At 43.3% G+C, this 25,112-nt stretch overlaps 1 protein-coding gene across 5 annotated transcripts in view; it reads left to right on the top strand.

The window, feature by feature from the left end:
• Positions 1-25,112, top strand: part of tbc1d22a (TBC1 domain family, member 22a) — a 208,758-nt gene that overhangs the window by 92,952 nt on the left and 90,694 nt on the right. For all 5 annotated transcript variants that reach the window (XM_064938236.1, XM_064938233.1, XM_064938234.1 and 2 more), the window contains one exon: positions 16,032-16,138. In XM_064938236.1, coding sequence (XP_064794308.1) covers positions 16,032-16,138 — 107 coding nt within the window. The remainder of the gene's footprint in view (positions 1-16,031; positions 16,139-25,112) is intronic.

Below are 25,112 nucleotides of genomic sequence, written 5' to 3'. Positions count from 1 at the left end.
GCGCTGTCTGTAGATTGAGCAGGGGATCAGTGGTCTGCTCCTCTGTAGATTGAGCGGGGGATCAGTGGTCTGCTCCCTCTGTAGATTGAGCGGGGGATCAGTGGTCTGCTCCCTCTGTAGATTGAGCGGGGGATCAGTGGTCTGCTCCTCTGTAGATTGAGCGGGGGATCAGTGGTCTGCTCCTCTGTAGATTGAGCGGGGGATCAGTGGTCTGCTCCCTCTGTAGATTGAGCGGGGGATCAGTGGTCTGCTCCCTCTGTAGATTGAGCGGGGGATCAGTGGTCTGCTCCCTCTGTAGATTGAGCGGGGGATCAGTGGTCTGCTCTGTCTGTGGGTTGAGCGGGGGATCAGTGGTCTGCTCCCTCTGTAGATTGAGCGGGGGATCAGTGGTCTGCTCTGTCTGTGGGTTGAGCGGGGGATCAGTGGTCTGCTCTGTCTTTGGGTTGAGCAGGGGATCAGTGGTCTGCTCTATTTGTGGATTGAGCGGGGGATCAGTGGTCTGCTCTGTCTGTGGAGTGAGTGGGGGATCAGTTGGTTGTGTCTGCTCTGTCTGTAGATTGAGCGGGCGCCAGTGGTCTGTGTCTGCTCTGTCTGTGGATTGAGCGGGGGATCAGTGGGGTATGTCTTGTTGCTGAGTAGTTAATGAGTATCGGTTTGTTCACCGTCTCCCATCGCCAGGCGCTGATTAACATTCTTTATTTGCTCTAACGAGTCATTAAGTAATTACCTCGGCATGGCCACTGGCATTCACTGGAGGTTTTTCCCTCTTTCCTCCTCTCTTCTCTCCCATCCCCCTCTTCTATCATTCTCTGGTGGACTAGTAGACTAATGTGGAAGGCAGGGAACACTGCAGACACATCGTACTTATTGGCAGTAGTAAAGAAATGTGCATCTGAAGTAGGCCTTGCAATTAGAAAGTAGACTCAAACTTTAGTTTTGTTTTTGCCTCTCTTGCTCTGTTTTTTTAAATTATGGAAATTTAGAATCTGTTTTGCCCTGAGCCACTTTTTTTCCAACTTCTATATTTATTATACAGTACTCATATTTCTAGTTTATTTCCATATAAATAATTGTTCTGAAATGCAATACACAGTATCATCCTAAGCACAGAATAGTTCATATCACGCCTTGAAATATTTTCTTCTGTAAGATGGAGAAGCTGACTCATTTTTCAAATAGCCAGGATCGGAAACACCAGATCTGATTTGAGACTTTCTCCACACATCTTCTCATCATTCCTTATTCCATAAAATGCTCTGGAGCCGAGAATGATTCTGAAAAAACGCCTTGTCAAGAAGTAATACGTTTACCATTAATAATATTCACGGTTATTTAATATTTTGGGATTAAATTAATTTCCTCTACTATAAAAAGGCATAAATTGGATTTCGGCGCAGATTTCTCGCCATGAAAAATTGCTCCTTTATCATTTTGTCACCCCGCTGAAATCCGGTGCACTTGACCTGATGCAATTGAGATGGCCTTTTTTTAAGAGAGAAACTGTGCCATGCCACTTCATGAGTTGTTGCATCTTCAACTCTTTCCATGTCAAATTATTTGTGTCAGCTGTAATGCAGTGTAGCTACTTCACATTTATCAATTTGTCAATTACCGTTCCACTCGGCCTCGTAGACCCAGGCTGAGTCCCAAATGGCGCCCTATTCTCTATATAGTGCACTACTTTTGACCGGGCCCCATATGGCTCTGGTCAGAAGTAGTGCACTATGTAGGGAATAGGGCGCCATTTGGGACGTAGGGCGTGTAATGTCTCCCATTAACTGTACTTCTAATGATTTCAGTGAGACTGCAGATTACTTTCTTAATGGATTGATCTTCTGTATTTCACACACTAGAAATGTTCCCCCTATTCCTCTTCTCACCCCATTTTCTCCATTAGTGGCAGCTCATCAAGACTGATGACTGTCTGTCCATCTCTGTCTGCAATAACAGGTTAAGTCAGTGGGGGATTGTGTGTGTGTGTGTGTGTGTGTTCTGTTACGTTGTAAGTTTTGTCATGTGCAGTACAGTGAAATGTCTTTCTTGCAAGCTCTTTCCCAACAATTTAGTAATCAAGTAAGCGGTAAAATGTTCTCATTGTGTGTAGACTATAGTAGTGTTGACTGAAGAGCCTTCCCAGACATACAGTTACAGCCTAGTTCTCCCCACATTAGAGGTCTACACGGGCCCCGTTCTGAAATGGACCTGAGGCCTTCCCACCCGGACCCGTTTTCATAAATACATTTTTAAAACATAGAGACCCGTTCTGAATGGACCCGTGGACAACTAGACCCGTTCCGTAAAGACCTGGTCGGATCCAGACCCAATCCGAGTGAGGGAAGAGGAAGAAAAGCTTTCTAAGCTACTTTTTTAACCGGAGCAGATACAGCGTGAGAGGAGGGAGAGTGAGGTGCTGCTCTAGCAGGTGGGGGGATTGGGCATACTGTGAGCAAGTGACACGGGGAACAGTGAGTGAGAGACTAGAGACACCAACCAACCATCCAAGCAGACGTGCTATGTTAGACCAACAGCTGCCATATAGCTAGATTATTGATCATCAAAGATGATTACGTAGTAACTGTCTTGACTGCGTGAGACCGGGACAAGCTAGTTAAGATAGCTGCTGCCTCGATTAGCCTAGCTAGCTCTCTCATCCTACAGTTACAAATTACAGCAACTCTATTCAGAATATTAAGTAGCCCCCTACCTGTTGGCTCTTGGTCGTTGTAGCCAATCCTTCTCCTTTAACTTATTCCCTCCTTTTAATTCCATCTTCCATTGATTTGATGTCTCCAAAATGTTGCTACACACAAGGCTCTATGACTGTAGCCTATTGCTGCTTTGTTGACTTATGATTGGCCAACAACAACAACCGCCACGTGCCACGCTCCACTCGTGAACAGCAAGAGCAGCAGCATAAATAATATAATTTCTCTCCCTCTACTGCAGCGGTCGAGTTCGGCTTTGTATGCATACCCAATACCCTTGACAATCATCTCTGAGATCCCTAGATACAGTCCTAGATCACTAGCCAAGCAACCAGCAGGCCACAGAGAGGACAGCAACAGCGTCTCTAATGGCACCCCATTCCCTACTGTATAATGTGCTGTACTTTTGACCAGTGCCAATTCAGACGCAGCCATCCGAACAGATCTGAAATGCAGCGCTGCTCTCCTATGCTGCAGTACCATCGCCATGGTTACGTGATTGCGGAGCAAGCCTTGGACGTTGGTAGGTGAACCGTACCGCCGGGCTGGTTGGGTGGAGAGGAGAGGCAGCTGTGTGTGTTCGACTGACTGTGTGGGCTGGGCTGGCGCGAGTCTGGTCGAGTCAAGTGCAAAAGCCTATGGCAGCAGACAGTTATTTCGATCCTGTAGCTTGTGTCGTCCTCTGTCGGCTCTCATACGTTTGCTATTGGAGGACGAGACGGACACACACACACAGAGAGTGAAGATCTTTGTTCATTTACCTCCAAATATCTATTTCCATAAATCACGTATGGATTACCACCTCTTTCTCTCACACAGTATAATTACGCTCCCAGCATCACTTGTATCTCTGCTGGTGTTACTAAGACAACTTTGCCAAATTTGACTCCCTCGTATTAATTATCCAATGTTTCAAATGCCTACCTCAGAGGAATCTGTGATAATCATTAACCAACACTAGGTTTCAGAATGTTGTCTTCTTAATTGGCTTGTGTTAGTCAGGTTGTGTTAATCTCAATGAGATGACTGTTTTCTGTGGCTGGAGGCCACTCTTGGCTCTGTGCAGACTGTACAAGATGATATTGACACATCTAGACATACCATACAGGCTTTCACATACTCCAAAACCATCTCTCCACAATGTTCTCAGCCAAGTGAAGTTGTGAATGCTACACTTTTTGGGTGAAAATGTATTGAGAAAAACAAATGTTTTTAGACGGACAATCTGTGTACTCAGCCTAGGCTGTAGATATAAACTCAGCACAAAAAAAAAAGAAACGTCCTCTCACTGTCAAGGGCGTTTATTTTCTGCAAACTTAAGGTGTTAATATTTGTATGAACATAAGATTCAACAACTGAGACATAAACTGAACAAGTTCCACAGACATGTGAATTACAGAAATTGAATGTGTCCCTGAACAAAGGGGGGGATCAAAATCAAAAGTAACAGTCAGTATCTGGTGTTGCCACTATCTGCATTAAGAACTGCAGTGCATCTCCTCCTCATGGACTGCACCAGATTTGCCAGTTCTTGCTGTGAGATGTTACCCCACTCTTCCACCAAGGCACCTGCAAGTTCCTGGACATTTCTGCGGGGGAATGGCCCTAGCCCTCACCCTCCGATCCAACAGGTCCCAGACGTGCTCAATGGGATTGAGATCCGGGCTCTTCGCTGGCCATGGCAGAACACTGACATTCCTGTCTTGCAGGAAATCACGCACAGAACGAGCAGTACAGCTGGTGGCATTGTCATGCTGGAAGGTTATGTCAGGATGAGCATGCTGGAAGGGTACCACATGAAGGAGGAGGATGTCTTCCCTGTAACGCACAGCGTTGAGATTGCCTGCAATGACAAGAAGCTCAGTCCGATAATGCTGTGATGCACCGCCCCAGACCATGACGAATCCTCCACCTCAAAATCGATCCCGCTCCAGAGTACAGGCCTCGGTGTAACGCTAATTCCTTCGACGATAAACGCAAATCCGACCATCACCCCTGGTGAGACAAAACCGCGGCTCGTCAGTGAAGAGCACTTTTTGCCAGTCCTGTCTGATCCAGCGACGGTGGGTTTGTGCCCATATGGTTGACGTTGTTGTCGGTGCTGTCTAGTGAGGACCTGCTTACAACAGGCCTACAAGCCCTCAGGCTGAGCACTGATGGAGGGATTGTGTGTCGGGCAGTTGCCATCCTGTACTTGTCCCTTAGTTGTGATGTTCCGATGTACTGATCCTGTGCTGGTGTTACACGTGGTTTGCCATTGCGAGGACTGCCACTGTCCTGTCTCCCTGTAGCGCTGTCTTAGGCGTCTCACAGTACGGACATTGCAATTTATTTCCATGGCCAGATCTGCAGTCCTCATGCCTCCTTGCAGCATGCCTAAGGAACATTCACGCAGTTGAGCAGGGACCTGGGCATATTTATTTTTGTGTTTTTCAGAGTCTGTAGAAAGGCCTCTTTAGTGTTCTAAGTTTTCATAACTGTGACTTTAATTGCCTTCGGTCTGTAAGCTGTTAGTGTCTTAACGACCGTTCCGCAGGTGCATGTTCATTAATTGTTTAATGATGGGAAACAGTGTTTAAACCCTTTACAATGAAGATCCGTGAAGTGTATTTGTATTTTTCAAATCAGCTTTGAAAGACGGGATCCTGAAAAAGGGCTTTTTCTGGGTTTGTCATCCAAGTTGTCACAGACAATTTTCTCAGTTTAGGTAAGCCGGATAAAGCCTCCTGCAGGCTGCCGTTAGCATCTAAATGATCCTTATAAGGTCGTATGTGTGCAATTTCAAAATAATTGTTTCAAGGACGTACAGTTGAAGTCGTTTACATACTTAGGTTGTAGTCATTAAAACTTGTTTTTCAACTACTCCACAAATTTCTTGTTAATTAACAAACTATAGTTTTGGCAAGTCGTTTAGTAATTTTTCCAACAATTGTTAAGACAGATTATTTCACTTATAATTCACTGTCACAATTCCAGTGGGTCAGAAGTTTACATACACTAAGTTGACTGTGCTTTTAAACAGCTTGGAAAATTCCAGAAAATTATGTCATGGCTTTAGAAGCTTCTGATTGACATTATTTGACTCAATTGGAGGTGGACCTGTGGATGTATTTCAATGCCTATCTTCAAACTCAGTGCCTCTTTGTTTTTCCCATGATGTCATGCAGACAAAACCTCAGAAAAACAATTGTGGATCACCACAAGTCTGGCTTATCCTAGGGAGCAATTTTCAAACGCCTGAAGGTACCACGTTCATCTGTACAAGCAATAGTACGCAAGTATAAACACCACCACGCAGCCATCATACTGCTCAGGACGGAGACTCGTTCTGTCTCCTAGAGATGAGTGTACTTTGGTGCGAAAGAGCAAGTCAATCACAGAACAACAGCAAACAGGCACAAAAGTGTCTATATCCACAGTAAAACGAGTCTTATATCGACATAACCTGAAAGGCCACTCCAAGGAAGAAGCGACTGCTCCAAAACCACCATAAAAAAGCCATACCACTGTTTCCAACTGCACATGGGGACAAAGATTGTGCTTTTTGGAGAAATGTCCTCTGATCTGATGGGAAAAAAATAGAATTGGTGCACTTCACAAAATAGATGGCATGAAGAGGATGGAAATTTATGTGGATATATTGAAGCAACATCTCAAGACATCAGGATGTTAAAGCTTAGTCGCAAGTTGGTTTTCCAAATGGACAATGCCCCCAAGCATACTTCCAAAGTGGCTTCAGGACAGCAAGGTCATGGTATTGGGGTGGCCATCTCAAAGCCCTGATCTCAATCCTTTAGAAAATTTGTGGGAAGAACTGAAAAAGCGTGTGCCACGAAGGAGGCCTACAAACCTGGCTCAGTTTCACCAGCTGTCAGGAAGAGTGGGCCAAAATTCACCCAACTTATTGTGGGAAGCTTGTGGAAGGCTACCTGAAACGTTTGACCCAAGTTAAACAATTTAAATGCAATGCTACCAAATATTGAGTGTATGTTAACTTCTGACCCACTGGGAATGTGATGAAAGAAATAAAAGCTGAAAATAAATAATTCTCTCTAGTATTATTCTGACATTTCACTTTCTTAAAATAAAGTGATGATCCCAACTGACTTAAGACAGGGAATTTTTACTAGGATTAAATGTCAGGAATGGTGAAAAACTAGGTTTAAATGTATTAGTGTATAAACTTTGTTCAGATTGTTTATTCAAAGCACTTATTGGTATGACTGTCCTCAAAACACTTTAATAACATAAAGATTGCAATTTTCATTCATTATAACGGAGGATTCTGTTTTCTGCTAACAATGCCTGCTGTACCGTGGTCAGCCTTGAACTCCCGTGGCTTCAATGAGATTGCCAGTCGTTCTCCCCCGGGTGTTACTGAAAGCCCATAGACCCATACTGCTGGGGAGTTCTGCCAGATGGCATGGTGTCTCACTGTCTCTTTCTCTGGAGGTGTAACCCAGCTCTCTGTGTGCCAAGCCAGGCACACAGCTGGTACTGCCCTATCCCGGATATCTTGTCGCGTTTTTCCTAGAGTCAGGAAAGATGGACACTAGGCAGACAGGTAGCTATGGTATCTCCGTCCAATAAGAAGCCTCTTGGCAGAGGGGAGGATCTGTGTTTTAGCCGATAGTGAAACAGTCTCATGCAAACACCTGCATACACCCATACGCACTCACACTAAAACCCACCCTTCCACACTCTATTTGGGTGTTAAAATGCACTGGAAAGCAGTGGGGAAAATCACCATGTAAATCTAATCCATTATTATGGCGCAGCCAGTCTAAACATCCAATCATTGCCCTTGGCCTCTACCTAATGAAAACAGAGTTGACATTAAAGGAACATTTCTCCCCTTTCAGTTAATACATTTACGAGCATCCTTACATGTACTGTAGTGAACATATAACCTCCAAATCACTTCATCTGTTACTGTGTTTCCATAAAACAGCATTTTGCCTTACCCTCCAAGATTGTGCAATCCTCTCCCCAAGCATCCTCTGACTGCAGTTTCCTACATTTGCCACAAAGCCTCTCAGCATTCTGCTCTGAGCTGCTGGGCAGCACCATGCAATATACCCTGGACTGAAAAGGCAGAAAAATAGGAGAAGGGTGTTGCCTAATCATAATGCTACGTCATACCGGCTGTATTTCTGCATGCGTGAACGGCAAGAACTCAGACGCACATGAAATTATCCTTGGAATCGATAGAACATCGCTGAGAGATGTCCAAAAAATGGCACCCTATTTAGGCTTGTCTACTACTTTTGACCAGGACCTATAGGACTCCGGTCAAAAGTAGTACACTATATATGGAATAGGGTGCCATTTGGGATGCATCCATGGCAGTAGCTGTGCTGGTTCTATTTTGGGATTTGCAGTCTGCAGAGCTGCAGCACTAGTTTTACCAGGCAGAACCCATCTCATCCCCCTCTCTCTAATCTGTAGAGAAAAGGTTAATGAACCCAGATGATCACAACACCAGGCTCTAGGGATCAGCCTGTGTGTGTCTGTGTGAGTAAGCGTGTGTGTGTGTGTGTGTGTGTGTGTGTGTGTGTGTGTGTGTGCGTGCTCGTGCGTGTTAGGGCTGTCCCTGACAACAACCAAAAAATATTGGTAGACTGTAATTTGCTCTTGTTTTTTTATATATATATATATATATGTATGTGTGTGTGTGTGTGTGTGTGTATATATATGTGTATATATATATGTGTGTATACACAGCAACTTGCATATGTGTATATATACGTATGTATATTTATATATACGTATGTATATATATGACACATCCTATGTGTTTTAATCAAATAAAGTATATGCACTGAGCTTGTCTGATGCTTTAAGCACACTGTTTGTTTGATTAAATAATTAAGACACACAAATGACTAGAGGGAATCTGACCGCAATTGATTTGATTGTGCCGGGCAGGACTCAGACTTGCTGTGTTATACAAAAATGACAGTGAGTGACTGTGACTAGCACCCCTTGTCTCTCTCTCCTCCCTGCTGCAGTGACCACCACAGAACATTAAGTGTTTATCGCAACATAATTGCAGCTATTTCTGACTGAAAAGTTATCTTACCGAAATCCCTCGTTTAGGAAAAACATTCCCTGTTCCCTCAAGCCTTGCTCGCTTTACGTGATACATGTACGCATCACATGCACGTGACCAATAGGGTCTGATCTATAGCATATCACAATCACATCGATAAATTGGTTCTGACAAACACCGTGAAAACACTGTAAAACATGTGACAGCGAAATGTATCCAGGTGACCTGACAAATAAAATCAAAACAGGGGTATGTTTGTTTGTTCAGGAGGTAAAGGGGAAGTCGGGTGTGGAATAAATGTGACTAGTTGTGGAAAATACTGGCGATCAAGAAACCGACGGTAAGGAACAAGCGCTGTGTGCATATTACGTGTGCCAAACAGGTGGTGGTAGATTACAATGTGTTTTTTTTCTGACCGTTTGGAACGATGTAAACGACACTAAATTAATAAATAGCCTACCAGAGGGTCCTTTTTTGGGGAAGACTTTATTACAGCAAAGACTAAACCGTCTCATTCCTGAATGCATGTGAAAAAAATGGAATGGTTTATTCCTTACGCTAATTATTCAAGGGTCTCTTTTTGTTATTTAAAAAAAATAAATGCTTTATTGCATTTCAAATCCTGAATGACTCATGCTGTGTGATGACATGAACAAATGCATGATTGATACAGTAGCCTACATAAGTATTGAGATATAGGCCAAACTAAGTTGCTGTGTTAACACTAAACAGGATGCGTTCTTAGGCCTACAGCTCAATTCTGGTTATACAAGGATACTATACAAAGCCTTCTAATGATAATGACATGACTTATTATTAATGATGATCATAATAATAATAATAGTAATACATATAAGGAGATAAAAGAGGATTATTATTTTCTTACAATTTGGAACCGTGTCAACACTAAATCTTAATACCAGAGAGGCTGTTCTAACGGAAAAAAGTGTAAAGCATAGCAAATATTAAAAACAGCCGAATTAGTCAAGTTGTTTATCCGACATGTTGTGGTTGCGTCAGGCTTGGCGCTATTAAACAAACACTCCCAGCCAACACAAGCAGGATCTAACATATTTATTTAGATTTACACGACCTTTCAATAGTTTGGGGTCACTTAGGAATGTCCTTGTTTTTGAAAGAAAATGTGTCTTTTTTTTTGTCCATTTTAAAATAACATCCAATTGATCAGAAATTGTGTAGACATGGTTAATGTTATAAATGTCTAATGGAAGCTGGAAACGGCTGATTTTTAATGGAGTATCTACATAGGCGTACAGTGGCCCATTATCAGCAACCATCACTCCTGTGTTCCTATGGCACATTATGTTAGCTAATCCAAGTTTATCATTTTAAAAGGCTAGTTGATCATTAGAAAACACTGTAGTACCCGCAAAACACCACTCCGGGATGCTGGCCTTCTAGGCATAGTTGCAAAGAAAAACTCATCTGACTGGCCAATAAATAAATAAAAATAATTAGATGGGCAAAATTACAGACACTGGACAGAGGAACTCTGCCTTGAAGGCCAGCATCCCGGAGTGGTGTTTTGCGGGTACTATTTAATGAAGCTGCCAGTTGAGGACTTGTGAGGCGTCTGTTTCTCAAACTACAGACACTAATGTACTTGTCCTCTTGCTCAGTTGTGCACCGGGGCCTCCCACTCTTACTATTCTGGTTAGAGCCTGTAATCAAACCCACAAGGACATTTCTAAGTGACTCCAAACTTTTGAACAGTAGTGTGTATTGATGATATATAAAGCCAGGCACATTTAACAGTTAGGCTATTGATTAAAGACCTAATTATTTCCTCACTTTTCTTAGACTATAAAGGCGGGGGCTGTTTTCTCATCTCCTAACTCCACTGTGTTATTCTCAACACTAAATGCTGGGTAACTGGTGATTATGCACATAGCAACATAGGAAAACGTGCCAATTCAATAGCGCACAGTTTTAGAACCGCGGACAGCAACCCCTCTTCACCGAGGGAGAAAGTGCATTTGTTATGAAATTATATCATTTTTTTATGTGTTGCACCATTGTTCTTGCATAATATAACCATATAGAATTTGAGTAGCACGTGTCTTAGATTGTTGGACTGTGCCAACAGCCTTCACAGTGGATCAGTCCTCTCAGACAGGTGCCAATCAGACAGGTGTCTTGTAGGCTACTCCACGACAAATTATTATTTCAGTTTTTTGGTGCTACTGCTCGACATCTCGATCGACCAACAGCCTATCAACTGGTCGACTAATTGGGTTTCAGCCCTAGTGCATTTGGGTGTACTAGTGTGTCTCCATATGCCTGTAGCCCGCTATTAATGGTCAAACACCTTTATCTCACCCTCCCATGTCCTGGGCTTCACCTTGTATCCCTGTATCCCTGCTCTCTGGTCTTCTGCTCTCCATCCTTTCTTTGGTTCCTGTGTCCAGTCAGTGTGATGCTCAGTGGCTGTGTCACCTCTCTCTCTCTCTTTGTGTTTGTGTGATGCTTCATGTCACCTTGCCTCTATTGAGGCTGAGTGGCCACAGGCCCTCTCACCTGACAATACGGTTGGACAGATGGCCTGGTCCTACCCTTAGAGTGCGAGAGGGAGAGTGTGTGTTTGTGCGGCGCTAGGAACAGTACACCTTGGGACTTTTCACTCTGCCTATTTAACCCACATAGACTGACTGCTCACCTATAACTCTTCTGTTTTTCAAGGGGAACCATGAGCCATAATCATAATGCCCGTAACAGACTCTTACTGACACGTTCTACCTCTCAGCAAAAGGCTCTTATTATTACTGACCTACCCCCCTGGGTTTGTGCGTGTCACGTCGACTCATAGAAATGGAACTCGTAGCTTTGTGGCGTCTACTACTGATGACGTCAAACTGTCTGGTGGCCCCAGTGACTTGTCTTTGTAAAGAGTATGCCGGGGAGAGTAAGTGTGTGGCTAAATATAGCCGAGAACACTGGCTGAGAGAGAACACTGTGTAGGTGACTCAGATCTCCCCATATAATAAAGAAAATATCATTTGTTGTGCTTCCCTCCCAAGGGAAATTCACTTCTATAACATTGTTCTATCACTTCAGAGCAGGCTTCAGTTCATACAGTGGCCACAGGGGGAGCTGTTGATTTGTGGAACATGTAGTACAGACATTAGAGGAATAGATACACAGCGCCTTCTTTTGCCCTTGTTCATGCATACTCTGAGTTAACCCCAATTCCACATCAGCCCCCTTACCCTCAGGATACTTGTACACTCCTAGCAGATCTACACAGGTATCTCCCCAACCCTCACCTCAATTGAACAAAACAGTGTTAAACTGGCAGTTTAGACCTGGGGAGGGTCTACCGCTCAGATTAAACATGACTTAAGATGTAAGCCTGCAACATTTAACTTAATGCAACATTAACCTAATAAAAATAGTCATGTAGGAATGAGGTTTGTGCATTAGGCCTAATACATTTTCACAGCATATTGGCTATGATTGGCCTGCCAATATCGTTCTTCTCAGACCATATTATAATTCTAAACTCGTGCTTTGGTAAAATAGATCTGTTGTTACTTGCTAGGCACAGCTGAACATAAATTGAAATACTAAGCTTTTTCAAATTTTACTGATGGTACCTGCATCTGATGGTCAATCTCAGCGGAGGAAAGGAGAGAGCAGCAGACTGTCTGCCTCTCACTGTCCCTGTCCTTTCCTCTCCTCTGGTGAGACTGACCAGAGGGAGGGGGGGGACAGTCTTCCTTCCACCTGATGGTGAAACTAGAGTCTCACCACATTATTTCTGCCTCATGCACGAATTGATGTTGTTCCTATGAGCAGAAAAAGTGAAATATTCTGCGATATTAAAATGGACACGACGAGCTGCTAATAAAAAAACGCAACATGTCAATATCCTTGGCTACTTCATTCATTGCAACTGCAGTGCTGGTTGTAGCGCGAGTGTAAGTAGGGAGAAGCGCATTTTTTGTTTTGGAAAAGTGTTGAGAAATCAAACAGTGTTGAGAGTGCTGAATAGATACTTAAACATGAACTCACTCATAGAAACAGCTTTATTCTTCGATAGTTTAGTGGAAGCTGCAGGCACATTGATATGAGCTATCCGATTGGCCAGCACAGGGGGCACACTTGATTTTGCTTTCCTGGTCTGCCGGGTAGGCGGAGTTTGTCCCTTCAGACAAATGAAATGGTTCAAATGCACCCGGGTTGCAGGGCTTCTGAATCAAGTGCAAGGCTTTATCGTTGGCTTTTCTACAGAAATCTTTGGTGACTACCGTATTAAGGGCTCCTGAAAAAGGCTCTCCTTGAACAATCCAGCCATCACCTTCTCCCTGTCCATTAGTGCCCGTCTTCAGCAGTTTCTCTTCTCTCCCTATTTACCTGAGGGCTTGCCTGTTGCTCACCTCCTCTGGTGTTACCTGTCAGAGTAGCCACTGAGCACACGCACAGCCCACACCCTGTATATGTCATACACTCTCCTCGCCTCGTAAATCTGATTAATACGTTAATGATCCCGTATGGCACCCATCAGCGTGAATACAGAAGATATTACACCGGGTCTAAATGAACCCAGGTCCACACACGACGGACATATAGAAGTAATTGAAGGAGGTATGGCTAACAAGGCAACGGATTATGAAGACCCCAACCCCCATTGTATGTTGTGTGGATCAATGAGAGAGAGAGAAAAAAACGGTTAAGTCTTTCTTTTTTTAGTTTTTTTCAATCGCTGTGTATAATGGTCCTTATTGGAAACGTGTTGCTCATATTTACGCAAATCTCGGTTTACATTGGCGCCATGTTCAGAAATGCCTCCAAAATATCCGGAGTAATTACAGAGAGCCATGTCATATAACAGAAATACTCATCATAAACTTGGATGAATGATACATGTTTTACATATACTTCAGATTTTAAAAAAAACTTTACGAAAAAAGCACACCATGCAATAATCTGAGACGTCGCTCAGACGTAACAATATTTCTCCGCCATGTTGGAGTCAACAGAAATACGAAATTACATCATAGATATTCCCTTACCTTTGACAAGCTTTCATCAGAATGCATTGCAAGGAAACCTAGTTCCGCAATAAATCGTTGATTTGTTCGATAATGTCCATTACTAGTGTCCAATTAGCTACCTTTGCTAGCACGTTTAGCTGACATGTCCAAAAGTTGGCGCTGGTCCTGGCGAACTCGGACGAAACCTTCAAAATGTTATATTCCAGGTTGAATAAACTGGTCAAACTAAGTAGAGAATCAATCTTCAGGATGTTATTATCATATATCCAATAACGTTCCAACCGGAGCATTCGTTTTTGTGTACAGAGTAATGGAACGCAAGGCGATATCAAGAGTAATGTAGTGCCAGGAACTGGCATTCTGCCAGACCACTGACTCATTCCCCTCCCTTCCGGTCCCACATCACAATAGAGGCTTCATTCCACGTTCTACTGACTGTTGACATCTAGTGGAATGCGTAGGAAGTGCGTACAGATCCATATCTTACTGGGATGTGAATAGGCGATCAACCAGCCCCAGAATTTCCACTTCCTGTTTGGAAGTTTGCCTGCCCTATGAGTTCTGTTATACTCACAGACATAATTCAAAAAGTTCTAGAAACGTCAGTGTTTTTCTATCCAATAGTAGTAATAATATGCATATATTAGCATCTGGGACAGAGTCGGAGGCAGTTCGCTATGGGCACGCAATTCATCCAAAGTGAAAATGCTGCCCCCTATCCTTAAGCACAAATGATCATTTACAGTGACGGCCGACCCCAGCCAAACCCTAACCCGGACGACGCTGGGCCAATTGTGTGCCTCCCTATGGGGCTACCGATCACGGCCGTTTGTGATACAGACTCTGGTTCATTTCCAGGTTATAGTGACGCCTCTCGCACTGAGATGCAGTAACTTAGACCGCTGCACCACTTGGGAGCCCCAATATTCTATTGGTATAAGAAAAGCAACAAAACTAAAAGCTTTTCCTGCGTGGATAACGAGTCTTTTTCAAAGAGAGCCCAGCGGAGCACAGATGCTTGTGTATTGCACATGAGACGGAGGCTATAAGTTAGAAGCTTATTATGCATAACCCATCATTAATTAGCTAAATATAAGGCTACTACTGCATTGAATTTAATACCTGGAAGAGGTAGGCTAGGACATCTATATATAGGGTTATATATCAATCTAGAACAGGATTTTCTATTTTGGATGCAATTTGCATGGAGTTGGGGAGAGAGACTGTGAGAGAGTGCTCACGCGTGCACTGATTTAAGCAACGGTATTCGAGTGATAGGCTGTTTAAAAACAGGTGGATCCTCGAAAGCCGGATGGAGATGGGTGAATTAGACGCGCATTCAGTCTTTGTATCACTGCAGCATATGTAGGCCTCCCCGTCACAAGACAAAAAGTTACCATGATGAGATCATAGGTCTACATGCATTGTGAACTGCGCCCCATACTGAGATGGGCTGTCTGTCCCCACCCCGAGCCTTGATTCATCACACAGAGGCCGTAGCAATGCCAGATTTAGACATCACGTGTAATTTAACATTTCCATTTCACGCTATGCTCCTCATATAAATCATTTATTATCATTTGACTGGTTTCTCACATATTTATCCCGGGACAAGGGAGTGGTTTTGAGCATACATCTCGCTAACCGGTATTCCAGCCATTCAACCCTAGTCTGTACAAACGAACGGACAGAGACTGATCTCCGATTTCATAGTGGAGGGGTAAATGGTTCCAACTGTCATTCATACACTTAACCCATGAATGGACTTCATTGCTGATGTCTAGCTTCATAATCTGTACGGCATTTCATGAGGCTTTTGATAGCCATCTCAATCTCCAAAGATATAATGCATGGTTTAAGTGATAGGTCTATGTGCAGCAAACATACTGAAAGAGTAAGATGGCACAAGAATATAGATTAGTGCTGTATGTTTGAATGTGTGTGGAGAGTAGATGTAGTTGAATGGCTGTGGTTGAAGATGTAGTAAGAACAAACAGTCTGCACAATGTAAGTAATGTATGTGCGAATGAGTGTGGCGTGTAAACCGACGTGTTGTTAACAGGTGCTGTTCGAGAGGCTCTCTACGAAGCTCTCATAATAACATTCTGCACCACCACACTTCATCAAGGACTCCTCGGGCTCTCAAGAACATCTCTCCATCCCTCTTTTCTTTTTTTTTTCTTCTGTTTAATGCAAGGCCCCTGCTGTGATGCTGGTAGACCTAATTATCTCTCTCTCTCTCTCTCTCTCTCTCTACAGAGGAGGAGGTGGAGAACTTTGACGTGTCCAGCTTGCAGGAGGCGGCTTTGCGAAACATCGAGGCTGACAGTTTCTGGTGCATGAGCAAATTGTTGGACGGCATTCAGGTACATGAATTCTCCTTTCCACTGTTTACGTTCACTGTGTGTATCTGTACCACCTCCCCAGGAGAGAGCGGGTTAGGCGTGTGTATTTTTAGGTTTTTGGAGTGTAGTAGTTCCGTGTGTGTGTTGAATTGGCCACACACATGAATACACACGGGTTTAGTCACAGTGGAGTCCCCTGTGTGTAAGTTAGTCGCGCCGTCCCACTTTCCCCCTCTGTTCCATCTCTTCAGAATTAGTGTGTGAATGATGAATATTCTCTCTCTGCACTGCACCATAGCCAGATACAGCCTCTTTACACGTCCATCCTGTGGCGGCCGGCGTTGAGCGGATCACCCAGGGAACTGTTCCGCTGCCGCCTCGCTTTCTCTCTCTCTCTCTCTCTTCTCTCTTTGTCGCTTATTGATTTACAGCCATAACCACATCCGAGCCGTGCGAGTGTGACCATGTGTGAGCACTCCAGTGTGTTTGTCCTTGACGTAAATGGCCCCATACACAGAGGTAGCTAGGCAGTGGAAGGCAGGCAGGTAGGTGGCAAGGCTACAGCATCCATACAGCCATTCAGCGGTGTGTTCAGAGCGGATTGCTGCTGCAAGCCACACGCTCCCTCCGGCACGGTTCCCAGGTGGTGCCCACTGCCACCGTTTGGTCTCGCTGTTTTTTTTTCTAAACACTCGCGAAGGATGAAATGTTGTGTAATTACACCAGGGTGTGGAAAAGAGGGTTTGATTTGATTTACTTCAGCTAGTGCTCTCTCTCGGTTTTTCTGTCACACATTCTCTCTCTTTCTCTGTCTTTCGTTCTCTCTCTCGCACTCGCTCAAATTCAGAGAGCTTTTTTTGGCATAACGTACAATTTGTAGATTTTGCCAAAGCAGTGTAGTGGTATAGCATTTCATTAAATACATTACAATGCAATGAGAATAGTTAGATTGATTTATTTGACCTTTATTTGATCAAGGAGTCATGCTGAGACCAAGGTCTCTTTTACAGATGAGCCCTGAATGACATAAATCACAGAAAATACACACATCAAAATATCAATGCAAAATGCAAGAAGAAAAACACGGTCCTAAAAAACAAACACATTCCTCAGTTCCTCAATCAGCTTTCTGAATTCACCAAGAGGCACCAGAACATCACATTTAAGAAAATGTTGAAGATTGTTCCACAAATAAGGTGCAAGAACTAAAATCTGATTGACCTAACTCAGTAGAGACCAAAGGAATGTCCAGAGTTAGTCATCCCCGAGATGGGGTGTGGTAACATTGTCTAAAGTGTAGTAATGCTGCTAGGTACAGTGGGACTTTGTGTAAAAGGGCTTTATAAATGAAAACATAGCAATGTATTGTGTGACGTAACCTACGTGACATCAGAGGGCCAACCAACTTCCTGGTAGAGACTGCAGTGATGACCACTAACATTGCCGCCCGTAATAAAGTGCAATGCTCTATGATAAACTACATCTAACGGCTATAATGAAGTGGCAGCTGAGTTCATATAGACGATGTGGCCATAGTCTGGGACCGACAGGAGCGTTGACTGAATCATCTGCTTTCTGCTATATAGCGAGAGGCAGGACCTACTTCTATAGAGGAAGACCATTTTTATTCTCATATTTTTTGAAGCGGGTAATTTTAGGGGGTGTTCTCATTAAAAATAATGAAATACAGTTAATCTGAGTAGTAATAATAGTACAAATAATCACCCATACAGGTAAAACACTGCTGTTTTATTGTCGTCTTCGATCGATTTACATTTTAATAAATCAAAATAAGACAAACACAGAATGGCGAATAAATTAACAACATAATGTACATGGAGGTTGGTTTCAAGTTATATACGATGTATATACGATAGGGAATGAATGGTCATGGGACGTCCGTCGGGCTACAGAATGGCAATCATCTACATACTGTATCTCTCATTCTCTCTCGCTCTCTCTCCCGCTCCTCTCACCCCGCTCACCGCACTTCTCTCATCTCTCTCCTCTCATCGTCTTTCCTGTGCTCTTTGTATCTGTCATTCGGGATGGCGGTCTCCAGTCTCTCTACTCCAGAGAGGGCCATTTGTATGCTGGTGACTCACCTCTCTTCAGGGGCAGCAGTACATTAGGAGGCACTCCCAGCCAGACAACATTTTTGTGCTGTTTTGTCCCTAATTACCGCAGTCAATTGTGTGTACAAAGCCGATTCTCACAGGCACTTGTGATTTGTTTTTTTCTTCACAACTTCACAGTAGCCGGTTTTAACCCGGGAACATTCATACTTGGCTTTCACACTGTTTAGAGGTGTGTGTCTGTGTGGGACTGTGTCTGTGTATGAGAGCGACACAGGGGACTGTTGGTCTGCGTCTGTGGGCGGGAGCTGAACTGAGCCTCTGCTTGTTGCAGTAGAAAGGAATGCTTACTCTGAAGATTATCTGACGCCTTAGAATGTGGAGATTTTAAGACTGCTATCTCCGTGGAAAGACATAAGATCGTGATGAACATATTATAATAGGTATTAAGCAGGAAACAACATTTTGTAGCATGGCAAAGTGCTGTTTTGACCCAAACCCTTTGGACATTCAAGGAAAATACAAAGGATGGCTAACACTCAGTCTGCGTCTCATGTGGCACCCTAGTCCCTACTACCTTTGACCAAGAAGTGCACTATATACGGAATAGGGTGCCATTTGCAATGCAGCCTCGATGAGGCTGACAACACTGGATGGCCTTGCTCCTAGTTTTAGGAAGCAGATGTTATTATTGAAATCTTGGTTTCCTAAAAACTCTCTATGGTAAACTTCACAATAACATCCAGCTGTCAGACAGATTTCTACAGCTTTCTGCCCTGAAGGCAGATCACCACAAAAACATCTTATAAAATCACCAGGGACGGTTGATTGCTCATGCGGGTGTCGGTTAGTATGTTTCATATAGCAATGTACAATACTCGATGTGTATCATATTCTCTTTCATTCTGCACCAGCATGCATCAAAATCAAGCATGAGACTAGTGAACTAACCCCATTTTCTCTTTAGCTGTTCTTCTATTGGTCTCCCGCACCACTTGATGCAGTTTACATGTCACCGTGACCTGTGTGGAAGCTAGCGTGCCTTTACCTTAATCCCTGCTGTTTTTGTTGAAAGCATTAACCGTAGAGACAAATGGAGAGAGACTTTACAGGCTTCTGTTCTGCTCCCTAGAGGCTCTTTGTATTTAACTCAATCAACGACTGACACACACACTAGAGTGAGTCCCGTGAGGAGTGTACCAGGCACACACTGGTACACACATGCAGTTTAACTCACACAGCTATGGGTACACACACACACACACGAAGAGAAGAGGTGAGCGATCACCAGCTGTTGTGTTTTGATGACTGACGTGTGAGCGGTGCAGCCGAAACCCCTGTGATTCGCCGAAGCGGGACACAGCCCCACGCTGCTGTCTGATTAACGCTGACCTCGGAACCCTGCGCTGGGCCCTGGGAGACCCCGTCTCTGATTAGCACAGCTGGGTGATCTGTAAAAAGACGTATGGTGTCAGAGAGTGAGCAGCTCTCTTATGGAGCGATGTGGCCACAAAGCTTGTGAAGCTGGTTATCAGAGTTAGTCTTTCAGTGGAAGGTGTTTATTTGACCAAAAGACCCATTAAGGTAGTTCAGTCAAGTGCACTCACCTACAAACACAAGGATTTTATCTTGGAATTGATCATGTCTTTTTATTCATTAGCAAGACAAAAGAACAGACGTACATCCTTTAAAAGCACCCTATAAAACACCCATACACAAAGAGGGTAATGGCTTCCCAGACCCCCACTCCTCAGCTATTTAACCCCTCCACTCACTGTCGTCTCTGTGGATATGGTAGTAGTGGGTATTAGAGAGAATAGGTTTACAGCTGGGACAGGAAGGACCTACTAAACTAGCTAATTAAGGTGCTGGAGGTGTTGGGCCCCATAAAAATGGTTGAGAAACAATTAGGGCCAAAATGACGTGCCTCTGCCAAACACACATAGTTCGATAGAGACAAGGTCACAGGAACCACCCACACACACACACACACACACACACACACACACACACACACACACCCTCTCTCCGGCGCTCCTTTAGGAACTGCTGCTGTCGACAGAATGCAGTAGCATTTACTACGGGACAAAGGAGCCGAAGCACACTTTTTATTAATTCTCCTAAATAAATAGATCCCTTATGGGGCCTTGTTGCTAAAACGCCTAAAGTGATATTAATGAGCCACTATTTTTAACGGGCTCTATAGCTAACTTAACAGAGAAGGAGATTGGAAGCATTTACCTCAGCGCCCCTAGAGATTGATGGTATAAAACACTGCGAAAGCCACTGTGAGAGTAGTATCAGATCTGGAATAGAAAATACTTTTCTTTCTGTTTTTATATTAATAAATTCCTCTGTTTGAGCTTGAAATGGAACTTAAATGATTTTCCAGCAACTAGGTTACTTGTTGCAAAGGCCTTCTTTTTGATGTAGCTTTTCTGTGGTGTTATACAAGTAATACTGGCATCTAGTTTTACATGGTTGTGTGAAATTGGTGGCATTTGAAGTGCCATTTTTTTCTTCTGTTCTCAGTCTGAAAGACTAGCCAGCACACACCAGGGTTGGGCGGTATCCAGATTTCCATGTCTTCATACCGTCCTTCTCTCATCCAGGGATTTACGGTATAAATGGTTTAATACACAATAGCATATTTCCATGGTGGCTGTGAGCTAAATATGCTAACGAGTTCAAACTAAAATAAAGAATTGCAAAGACAGGCAATCCAGCTCAAAGTTATACATGTGTATATACAGTGGGGCAAAAACGTATTTAGTCAGCCACCAATTGTGCAAGTTCTCCCACTTAAAAAGATGAGGCCTGTAATTTTCATCATAGGTACACTTCAACCATGACAGAAAAAATTAGAAGGAAAATCAGTAAAATCATATTGCAGGATTTTTTATGAATTTATTTGCAAATTATGGTGGAAAATAAGTATTTGGTCAATAACAAGTTTATCTCAATACTTTGTTAAATACCCTTTGTTGGCAATGACAGAGGTCAATAGTTTTCTGTAAGTCTTCACAAGGTTTTCACACACTGTTGCTGGTATTTTGGCCCATTCCTCCATGCAGATCTCCTCTAGAGCAGTGATGTTTTGGGGCTGTTGCTGGGCAACACGGACTTTCAACTCCCTCCAAAGATTTTCTATGGGGTAGAGATCTGGAGACTGGCAAGGCCACTCCAAGACCTTGAAATGCTTCTTACGAAGCCACTCCTTCGTTGCCCGGGCGGTGTGTTTGGGATCATTGTCATGCTGAAAGACCCAGCCACATTTCATCTTCAATGCCCTTGCTGATGGAAGGAGGTTTTCACTCAAAATCTCACGATACATGGCCCCATTCATTCTTTCCTTTACACGGATCATTCGTCCTGGTCCCTTTGTAGAAAAGCAGCCCCAAAGCATGATGTTTGGATGCAACTCAGCATTCTTTGTCCTCCAAACACGACAAGTTGAGATTTTACCAAAAAGTTATATTTTGGTTTCATCTGACCATATGACATTCTCCCAATCTTCTTCTGGATCATCCAAATGCTCTCTAGAAAACTTCAGACGGGCCTGGACATGTACTGGCTTAAGCAGGGGGACACGTCTGGCACTGCAGGATTTGAGTCTCTGGTGGCGTAGAGTGTTTGTTACTTTGGTCCCGGCTCTCTGCAGGTCATTCACTAGGTCCCCCCGTGTGGTTCTGGGATTTTTACTCACCGTTCTTGTGATCATTTTGACCCCACGGGGTGAGCTCTTGCGTGGAGCCCCAGATCGAGGGAGATTATCAGTGGTCTTGTATGTCTTCCATTTCCTAATAATTGCTCCCACAGTTGACTTCTTCAAACCAAGCTGCTTACCTATTGCAGATTCAGTCTTCCTAGCCTGGTGCAGGTCTACAATTTTGTTTATGGTGTCCTTTGACAGCTCTTTGGTCTTGGCCATAGTGGAGTTTGGAGTGTGACTGTTTGAGGTTGTGGACAGGTGTCTTTTATATTGATAACAAGTTCAAACAGGTGCTATCAATACAGGTAAAGAGTGGAGGACAGATTAGCCTCTTAAAGAAGAAGTTACACGTCTTTGAGAGCCAGAAATCTTGTTTGTTTGTAGGTGGCCAAAAATGTATTTTCCACCATAATTTGCATATAAATTAATAAAAAATTCTGCAATGTGTTTTTCTGGATTTTTTTCCCCCTCATTTTGTCTGTCATAGTTGAAGTGTACCTATGATGAAAATTACAGGCCTCTCTCATCTTTTTAAGTAGGTGAAATTGCACAATTGGTGGCTGACTAAATACTTTTTTGCCCCACACACACACAGTCGTGGCCAAAAGTTTTGAGAATGACACAAATATACATTTTCATGAAGTCTGCTGCCTCAGTTTGTATGATGGCAGTTTGTATATACTCCAGAATATTATGAAGAGTGATCAGATGAATTGCAATTAATTGCAAAGTCCCCCTTTGCCATGCAAATGAACTGAATCCCAAAATAACATTTCCACTGCATTTCAGACCTGACACAAAAGGACCAGCTGACATCATGTCAGTGACTCTCTCGCTAACACATGTGTGAGTGTTGATGAGGACAAGGCTGGAGATCACTCTGTCATGCTGATTGAGTTTGAATAACAGACTGGAAGCTTCAAAAGGAAGGTGGTGCTTGGAATCATTGTTCTTCCTCTGTCAACCATAGTTACCTGCAAGGAAGCACGTGCCGACATCATTGCTTTGCACAAAAAGGGCTTCACAGGCAAGGATATTGCTGCCATTAAGATTGCACTTAAATCAACCATTTATCGAATCATCAAGAACTTCAAGGAGAGCGGCTCAATTGTTGTGAAGAAGGCTTCAGGGCGCCCAAGAAAATCCAGCAAGCGCCAGGACCGTCTCCTAATGTTGATTCAGCTGCGGGCACCACTAGTACAGAGCTTGCTCAGGAATGGCAGCAGGCACGTGTGAGTGCATCGGCACGCACAGTGAGGCGAAGACTTTGAGGATAGCCTGGTGTCAAGAAGGGCAGCAAAGAAGCCACTTCTCCCCAGGAAAAACATCAGGGACAGACTGGTATTCTGCAAAAGGTACAGGGATTGGACTGCTGAGGACTGGGGTAAAGTCATTTTCTCTGAATCCCCTTTCCGATTGTTTGGGGCGTCCGGAAAAAAGCTTGTCCCAGAGAAGACGAGGTGAGTGCTACCATCAGTCCTGTGTCCTGCCAACAGTAAAGCATCCTGAGACCATTCATGTGTGGGGTTGCTTCTCAGCCAAGGGAGTGGACTCACTCACAATTTTGCCCAAGAACACAGCCATGAATAAAGAATGGTACCAATACATCCTCCGAGAGCAACTTCTCTCAACCATCCAGGAACAGTTTGGTGATGAACAATGCCTTTTCCAGCATGATGGAGCACCTTGCCATAAGGCAAAAGTGATAACGGAGTGGCTCATGGAAACAAAACATCGAAATTTTGGGTCCATGGCCAAGAAACTAGCAGTGTCAGGTATACAGAACTCATCCAAAGGACTTTGACTTCTGAAACACGGCAGGAAGTTAACTCAATATGATGCTCCGTCACCTTGTTAATTCAGTCACTTACTTAGATAACGTGATGCATAAGTTTAACTTTCTAGTTAATGCAGAATGATGCAGTAAAGAAAAAATATTTTTCCTCCTTTTTTAAAATTCTATTTATTGTCATTTCTGCTCAGCATCACACACATGTTGTGCTTCAGTTGCATTTCACTAGGATGACAATTCATACACGAACGGGCATTCTAGCAGCAGATAGCGCTTTGACTGATGTGTAGCTACTTTTCTCCAGTACTTTTCTTGGTGTAGCCAGACCACTTTTCTCCAGTAAAATGCAAGACTAACTTTAAGCAAAACATTATGAAATGTATCAGGCAACAATTTTTCCATGATAAATATTAGAAATAGGATGGCCATGCATAATTTTTGCAAAAAAAGACCTTGCTTTTTCATCATAAGCTCATTTACTTGTGTGGCTGCCAGCCAAATAACTTTGTGGTTCTGATGTCATCTGATGAAAAAGAAGCTATTTTCCGCCAGCTGTGTTGCTCTAATGTATTTTCTGTGAAGGAATAGTTGCAAGTCCCTGATCACTCTATTGAAACAAAACAAAAAACACTGTTGACTCATAAAATGTAACCCCTGTCAGTACACAGCTGCTCCTGCTTTCTCCCATTGTGCTACGTGTGAACGAAGGTAAGCTTCATAATGTAAAGTTATGTTACAGGTGAAACTGGCTGCTTTATCTCCTAATGTATTGCACAAGTTGTCTGCAGCTAAACGTCCCCTTTTTCAGGACCCTGTCTTTCAAAGATAATTTGTAAAAATCCAACTTACTTCACAAATATTCACTGTAAAGGGTTTAAACACGGTTTCCCATGCTTGTTCAATGAACCATAAACTATTAATGAACATGCACCTGTGGAACGGTTGTTAACTTCACTAGGGTAGTGGGCATCATTCGGAATTTTGGATGAAATATCCTAGCCCAGATATGCATATCCTAGCCCAGAAGCTAGGATATGCATATAATTGGTAGATTTGGATAGAAAACACTCAAGTTTCCAAAACTGTTAAACTAATGTCTGAGGAAAAACAGAACTGATATGGCAGGTGAAAACCTGAGAAAAATCCATCCAGGAAGCACTATTATTTTGAAAGGCTGTTCTTCCATTGAAAGCCTATCCACCATACAAAGACTTAAGACCCAGTTCACAATCTCTATGGCTTCTTCTACATGTGGCCAGTCTTTAGGCATTGTTTCAGGCTTGTACTCTGAAAAATGAGGGAGAGACAGCACTTTCAATGAGTGGACAGTGGAAATTTCCAGACATGAGTCCAGCGCACGATCGGGAGCGTGCCTTTCTTGTTTCTCCTTTTCTATTGACGAAGCTTTTGTCCGGT

Source organism: Oncorhynchus masou, chromosome 26 (assembly GCF_036934945.1).
Source record: "Oncorhynchus masou masou isolate Uvic2021 chromosome 26, UVic_Omas_1.1, whole genome shotgun sequence".
NCBI lineage: Eukaryota > Metazoa > Chordata > Actinopteri > Salmoniformes > Salmonidae > Oncorhynchus > Oncorhynchus masou.
Note: the sequence above shows the minus strand (reverse complement) of the source record. Positions and strands in the feature narration are given on the sequence as shown.